General features: G+C 33.8%; 1 protein-coding gene across 1 annotated transcript; it reads right to left on the minus strand.

The window, feature by feature from the left end:
• Positions 1–2,493: 2,493 nt before the first annotated feature.
• Positions 2,494–8,010, minus strand: MSTN (myostatin). Its single transcript, XM_049888992.1, has 3 exons — positions 7,638–8,010; positions 5,495–5,868; positions 2,494–2,874 (listed from the first exon to the last, which is right to left on the minus strand). The coding sequence occupies exons 1-3, from the start codon at positions 8,008–8,010 to the stop codon at positions 2,494–2,496; spliced, it is 1,128 nt and encodes a 375-aa protein (XP_049744949.1).
• Positions 8,011–8,311: the final 301 nt, after the last annotated feature.

Below are 8,311 nucleotides of genomic sequence, written 5' to 3' on the forward strand. Positions count from 1 at the left end.
TAATATGTTGAGTGTAAAGATTGAGGAGTCCTGTGACTGGGTCCTTGAAAACTGAGGGTGTCTCTTTTTCACAGACTTCACCTAACAGGTCAAGGTTCCCAGTTATTGGTACTCCAGAGCCTATGGTATGTTGATAGGCCTGGTGGCCCAGACTTCTGGGTCATGTATATTCATGGCCCTGGAAGAAAGAGGCTGTAGTGTGTACAGCTGAAAGTGGCCTCACTGCATCACCACAGTTAGCTCCTTCTTCTACGGGAGCAACCTCTTACAACCCCAGCTTTGTCAGAGTTAAATATGTCAGTTTAAAATTTAAAAAGTGCTATATTTTGTTTGTATGAGTGGAAATTGCTATAATATCATCAATGGTTAAACATTACATTTATGTTAATTATAAATTATTTAGGAATTATGATACTTGATGAAACTTTAATTATCTCTCGCCATTAAACTTAGTCACTGCTTTATACCTAAGTTACTAAACTGATAGGAGGTGGAGAGGAGGGGCCACTTCAAAATTATTTATGTACAGTGTTGCACTTAGGGATTTCTGGACATTCTGTATTATTTTGAAATGCAAGTTGAAAACTGGAACTCCCAAAGTTCAGAGAAATGTGCCAGTATCATTAAGTGTTAGGAAAATATTGTTGCTTTCCTGTGTCCCTGTGGCTTCAGTAGAACTTGTAACTCTAGGACCATATACCCTTGCCAACTGCAATGCATTTGTAAATTGAACCTATGAAAACATATAAATAGTTTTCAGGTCAAGATAAAGAGAAATGAAACAGATATAACTAACCAGTCTTTGCTTTTGTATGTATAAAGCAACTTGACCAGGACCAACTTGAACAGGAATTTCACTCATGAGAACTAGAGTAGCAGACCTACAATTCCTAAATCAAACTTTTGTGGTAAACCATTAGACCTTTATAATAAAGTGAAAATCAGAAATACAGAATTAGTCATTATAATATAAAACTATTGTGTCTTTCAAAAAAGGTGAAAACGCTTTAATTTATATTGAGATTCTATACATTAGATGTATGAAGTAATTTCAGTTAGTCATAAGTATGTTGAATTTGATTAACAAATCCTAATTTACAAAATATAAGTAAATATATGCAGAAATAGATTCATTATTGAATTATAAAATAAAATTAACAGTTCTTGTTGAAATATCAGTTTATTATACTGCATTTAAGATAATGGAGTTAAATCATTTTGGTATGCTTAATAAAATTTATAAGTATTAAAATTGTGGAACATTGAGATTTGAATACAATGACAGTAAACCACTGAAATTTCATATTCACATTATACAGCCATCATGAATCCATAAGTGAATGTTAATAAGGTAAAAAAAATACAAAATGATTGTAATATAACCAACTAGCCATTAACATATGGAGTTTTAAGACCACTATTTAATCTGACAATATGCTCTGAAATAAAAGCAGTTGCTTTTCTGTGATACATGGCATGTCTTTGTGCCTTAATACTTATTTTCAAATGTCTTTAGTGTAAAAATATACCAAAGTAAATAAAAAAGGAGACACTTATTTACAAAACAATATTGTATACATATTATATAAATGCAATTGCTTCAAAGTCTTTTTATATAATATTGATAGAATCAGTCATTTTCATTATTTTGTCATAAAAACTGCAGTGTTGCAAAGGCAGGCTGTAATTTTGAAAATTCTGATAAAAATGAAAACTTTTTGTCAGCCTTTTAACATAATGCAGTTTCTCCAAGTATGCTACAGAATTGAAAGCTGACCTCTAGAAAAGTAATTCTTCTTTCATTAAAGAAAATTCATTCCCCATTTGGAGGTGGATGAAAATGCACCTGAAGAAAGGAGAAACTTATTATTTTGCTGAATGTTTTTATTGGATAAGCCTCATAACATCGGTCATTCAGCCTACTGTACTAGCACCATTGGCATGGATTGTTAATGCACTGTACCAATCATAACAGGAATGGAAACTTGCATATGGTGTATCATCCCTATTTTTGTGGAATTTCATCTTACCAAGTACACTCTCATACAATAAAAATTCAAGTGTTTAAGGATGATCCAAATGATGGTACATAACAACCCTGCATTTTACCAATACTATATAGAGATTTTTCTGTAAATATTAAATGAAACTGTACAGAAATGGACGTTAAAGCATACTCCTTTAATTCACCAGAACACAAGGAGAATTGCTTTCATTTACTTGCATGTGTTATATATGAACATACATTTACTTTTATTTCCTTCTAGTTCGAAAACTCTGGAAATCATACAACTTTTTATTGTATGATTTATTTTGATGGTTAAATGTCAACCATTGCCTATATTCTCTCTTTTAGTTCATATATTATAGCTTGTGCTCAAGTGACTGTAGCATACTGTAGGCCTATAGCCTATGGTACATAATTTCACAGTTTCAAAATTGTTGAGGGGACAGTCTTCCATGTTTTAGGAAGTTATGAACCTAATGTACATCTCATGAGCACCCACATCGATCTACTACCATGGCTGGAATTTTCCCATATATTATTTGTTCTTTGCCATTAAAATATAGCATATTAATTGGAGACATCTTGGTAGGAGTACAGCAAGGGCCTGCTGAACCTCTGGGGTTTGCTTGGTGTACAAGATGAGTGTGAGGATATTTTTGTAAAAATACAAATTCACACTCTCCAGAACAGTAATTGGCCTTATATCTTTTGGGTGCAATAATCCAATCCCATCCAAAAGCTTCAAAATCCACAGTTAGAGGATAACGACAGCATCGTGATTCTGTTGAGTGCTCATCACAGTCAAGACCAAAATCTCTTCTGGATCTTTTTGGTGTGTCTGTTACCTTGACCTCTAAAAAAGGATTCTGTATGAAGAAAAAAAAATCAGTAATATTAATAGACCCTGAAATATTGTCCTTGAGAAGTCATTATCAAAGAAAGAAATGAATTATTTTGCTTAAAAAACATTTATTTTTAAAAGACAGCATTAAAAAATTTTAATTTATACTAGGCTTGATTTTCCTCATATGGCTTAGGAGAATGTAGTACCAATACAAATTCCCCTGAGGTCAGATCTATATATTTTAATATTTGTTTTCCCCAGTTTTGGTATCAGACTACCAAGTACATAATAGATGCTCTGAAAGTTTTTTATAGGAAGCGAAAGAGTGGAGAGGAAAGATGTTAGTTCCCTGTCTTTGTGCTTGTTGATTAAATTGACTAGATGTGTCTGATGATTCCTGAAGGGATAGGTATATTCATCCATTCTTCATTCCCCATGTCTTTCCTCAGAGAAATTCAAATATTAAAGCCAGAGCAAAACAGCTACCTCCCAGCACTGTATGAATTGTAATGGGAAAAAAGGAGGGCATGGTGAAGAAGATGGCAGTATGTATACTGGGTTGGAAAGACAGACTCTAACGGAGGGAAGGAGAGATCTAGAAGACGATGTGATAATATTTTATTTACTCTTTCACTGAAAGATACTTCCATTCAGATATTCAAATAATAATTTGCTAACTTTGTCCCTGCCCCAATCTTTTGATGTATTTTGAAATTTTATTTGGAAAAAATCTGAAGAATACATCATATTAACCACCTGTTTTATAAGAGCTAAAAGCTTTCTGTGAGCAACCATCTAGGATACTCCACTGGTCTCACCCCTTTGGGAGCAAGGAAGGATGAAGAAAACTAAAGACACAAGGGAAAGATTAGTCCAAAGGACTAATGGACCACATCTACCATGGCTTCCACCAGACTGAGTCCAGTACAACAACATGGTACCCAGCTACCACCACTGACCGCTCTGACAGGGATCACAACAGAGGGCCCCAGTCAGAGCTGGAGAAAAATGTAGAACAAAATTCTAACTCAAAAAGACAGACCAGACTTGCTGGCCTGACAGAAACTGGACAAACCCTGAGAGTATGGCCCCCCAATACCCTTTCAGCTCAGTAATGAGGTCACTCCTGGGGTTCACCCTTCAGCCAAAGGTTGAACAGGCCCATGGAACAAAACAAGACTAAAGGGGCACACCAGCCCTGGGGCAGGGACTGGAAGGTCCAAGGTAACAATAAAGCTGGTAACAGGGAACCCAGGGTTGATAAGGGAGAGTGTTGACATGTTGTGGGGTTGTTAACCAATGTCACAGAACGATGTGTGTACTGTTTGATGAGGAACTAGTTTGTTCTGTAAACCTTCATCTAAAGTACAATAAAAAAAGAATTAAAAGCTTTGTCATATTATCAACTGTGATCATTAAAATCCTGATCTATAAGAAAGAACACCTTCTTAAATAGTAGTAGTTTTATTCTACATCTAAAATTAAAATAGACCTGGTAGTCCTTGTTATTAAGATTGGTAAAAAGAATGACATTATTTGAGGAGTCAATACAATTTTATATGTTATATTTTTAAAAATGGATGATTTAAAAATTATATAATCTTTTAAAAAGTCATTTAAAGTAGATCTAATTTACTAATTATATATGCTTCTTAACCAAGACCATATGAAGATTAAAATGATAACATGTTTATTGTTTGCAAATACAATCTTCTATTGTAAATTAAGTCAATAGATAGAAATAAAAAATATGGCCACATTAAATAAGTTTTTGATAAGTAAACAGAAGCCTAGATAAACCAGAAGAGTGAATAATCCTAAATTTATACTAGGTTTTAGAATGGTTTTTATTAATTTTTATAATATATAAGGTATTATCATCTGCTTGGCCCATATTAAGTTATATGACATTTCTAAGTAAACTCTTAGACAAGAATGGCAATGTAGCTCAGAAATTAACTGGGTGGCAAAGGTTAACTAGCCTGGAAATTAAAATTTTAGTAGGGATAATCCACAAAGTAATTTTTATATATGTGTGTGTGTGTGTGTCAGTGCATCAGCAGCCTACAAATAATGAGTGTATTTATCATGAGGGACCTTAAATATAACATATTTAATAAAAAATAAGCCAAAACATAGATTCAGTTAATTGCTATAGATAAAAGCATTTTATTTGAATTATAATTTTTAAAATTCTTCTGCATTATGCTGATTCCTAAGTCTAAATAATTTCAACACATTTGGCACCCTCTGGGGTGGGGGGAACACCAGTTTTGTTTTATTTGGTATGTACTACAAACCAGTATGCAGAGTTCATGTTTTTATTCATACACTCATATGTCATATCAATGAAGAGCACTTTATATTTCCTAGTTCAAAAGAACTCTGTAAGAAATTAAGCACTATGGTATAATTTTTTTTTTTTTTATCCTCATGCAAAGTTAAGAATATCAAGGGAGTATTTCATAGGGTATAAAACTGAATACCTACTTTTATAGAGTTCAGGGCTACCATTGGGGTAACATACCTTTGTGTGGATTATGAGCATAGGATATTGGTATTTATTTTCTGGTATAATTCATTCACATTATGAATAAAAACATAATAAGAGTATTAGAATATTATTGTTAGTTATCACTTACCAGCCCATCTTCTTCTGGTCCTGGGAAGGTTACAGCAAGATTATGACCATTCTCATCTAAAGCTTTGATTTCAATGCCTAAGTTGGATTCAGGTTGTTTGAGCCAATTTTGCAACACTGTCTTCACATCAATGCTCTGCCAAATACCAGTGCCTGGGTTCATGTCAAGTTTCAGAGATCGGATTCCAGTATACCTTGTACCGTCTTTCATGGGTTTGATGAGTCTCAAGATTTGCACAAACACCGTTGTAGGAGTCTTGACAGGTCTCAGATATATCCACAGTTGGGCCTTTACTACCTTATTGTATTGTATTTTAGAGCTAAATTTAAAGAAGCAACACTTGGGTTTTCCTTCCATTTGCATTAGAAAATCAGCTATAAATGAATAAGAAAAAAAAAGTTATTGAAATTATTCCCCATAAAAAGTAAATGAAACCCCTTAATTGGTGCATTTTTCTTATTTGAATAAAGTATGCATACACAATCTTTTAAAATTAAATACTATGTAGAAGTTCATTCATAACTGAGAAAAAATCAAAGAAAATAACTAACATTACAGAACTTTTGAGAAAATGTTTTTTCATTTGTTTATAAGAAATCTGTTCCCTTTCCAGAGAACTGTGGACTAAAGAAAATTCTATGAAAGAATGAACAGTGGATGAAATTTTAAAATGATGATGATTAGAGAGAACAAGAGACACCAGGGAGGAACATCCACTTAGAATTCTTTGGGAATCTGAGTAGTTACACTTACTGAGCAGCTGTACCAATCAGTCTGGAAGAAGGAACCCTTCCCCCAGGCCTGAATTACCTGGGGACAAGACACACTGAGTAACTTACTGAGCCTCGGGAATTAGTAGAAAATATAGTACATCTGCTATGCTTTGGCTCTGGTATAGTTTTCTAAAAGCACAGAACTAAGTAGGTAATTATCACAAAAATGTAGCTGTTATATTTGAGATATCTCAAAAGTTAGAAAGCATTATCTTTAGGATCAGGCTATCAGTGTAAGCAGAGACACTAGCAGTTTCTTTTTGGTTTTCTAAATCTGTCTGTAAATAAGGCCAATCTACTACAGGACTATTTGATAGCAGGATCTTAAAGGAAAATTATTTGTTGCATTGTAACCTGACTGCTTAATAAGGAAAACAATATTTTGAAACTGTTTCAAGCCTTCAATTTAAAGTATATAAAGCACAGACACATGGCACAAAATCTTTCTTGTCATGCCTTCTCTGTTAAGGTGCCTATCTCCTTTTCCTTGAGAAAGTGTTCTTTTTGAGCTATGTGAAAAAGGAATAGAATGAAATATATTATCTTTCAGAACCAATGTAGATAATGCAGGTAGTAGTCATCCCTCCCATAAAGAGTAAAATAATAATTTAGAAGGTTATTAAGCAGTGTGCCTCCCTGGAAATTTGCAGACTGGGTACTCTCAACAATAGTACCATGGTCAAGGTACAAGTAAGACTTCGTGAGCCCTAACTTACTGTAGTAAAATATTTATTTCTTAGGCATTTTCTGATAATTACCTCATGATTATTATATGCTTACTTCATCACTGCTTTTGCTAATACAATAAATTTTTAAAAATATTTTTTCACACTCTTCAGTGTGGTAGCTTTCAAAATAAAAGATTTTAATTTGTGGAAAACATAAACACACTGTGAGAGATAGTTTTGAATGACAGTAATTCTAGGTATTTAGCAATGCCCAAAGAGGTTTAAACATCTAGCAAATGCTTCCTTTCTCTATTATTAGTAAATACATATTTTAGACAACCAAATGCAGTTATAAAATTTAATATAAAGTTTTAACATTGCTTATAGCATCTCTCTTCCTTTGCCTTGGTGGTATTAAACTGTGAAAGCATAAGCATGTTGTATTTGTCATTTTAAATTAAATAACATTAATGCTGTGCAAGCATTTTAATTTTTAGCTTTCTAACTCTATAAAGAAACAGTGCAGCAGATTTCAATCTCATTATATTTCTCATGAAATATTGAAAAAAAAAAAGAAACCCTTTCCTCCTGCTTATGTACCAGCCAACAGCTTGTTAAAAGAGCCTGAAAATAGATCCGTTTCTCATAAACATTAGAACAACCGTCAGCAGAACCACCGATATACATAATAGGACTACTTACACTCTGTTGGCATAGTAATAATTGTTTCCGTCGTAGCATGATAATCATCATCTTCCAAAGACCCATCACTGCTGTCATCTCTCTGGACATCGTACTGATCAATCAGTTCCCGGAGTGGTGGAGCTTTGGGTAAAAGTTGTCTTATAGCATCTTTGCTGATGTTAGGAGCTGTTTCCAGGCGAAGCTTACTGAGGATTTGAATTTTTATGGCTTCTATTCTTGAAGATTTAGTGTTTTGTCTCCAAGTACATGCATTACACAGCCCCTCTTTTTCCACATTTTCCTTTTGCTCGCTATTCTCAGTTAGATCCACTGGGCCAGCAACAATCAGCATAAACAAATAAATATAAACATAGATTTGCAGTTTTTGCATGATTTTAAAATCAATTCGATCTTTTTCCTTGTTCTTGTTTCTTCTTTTACTTTTGAGTAATGCCAAGCAAAATTTTAAAGCATGCACAGTCTGCGAGACACACTTGCCACACCAGTGAGTCTTTTATACTGTATTCCAAGTGGCTTTTTATATTCCAACTTTCATGAGACAAGTGTCGTCAGGAGCTATGATTGGCTCTTGCTCCACAATGAATCTCGCTGTCAGAGGTTAAAACCCTGTCTGTCACAAGCCACCAAACAGTATTTTGTTACAGTCAAGGCTGAGCTGATTCATTTGCCTA

Source organism: Elephas maximus, chromosome 6 (assembly GCF_024166365.1).
Source record: "Elephas maximus indicus isolate mEleMax1 chromosome 6, mEleMax1 primary haplotype, whole genome shotgun sequence".
Lineage (NCBI taxonomy): Eukaryota > Metazoa > Chordata > Mammalia > Proboscidea > Elephantidae > Elephas > Elephas maximus.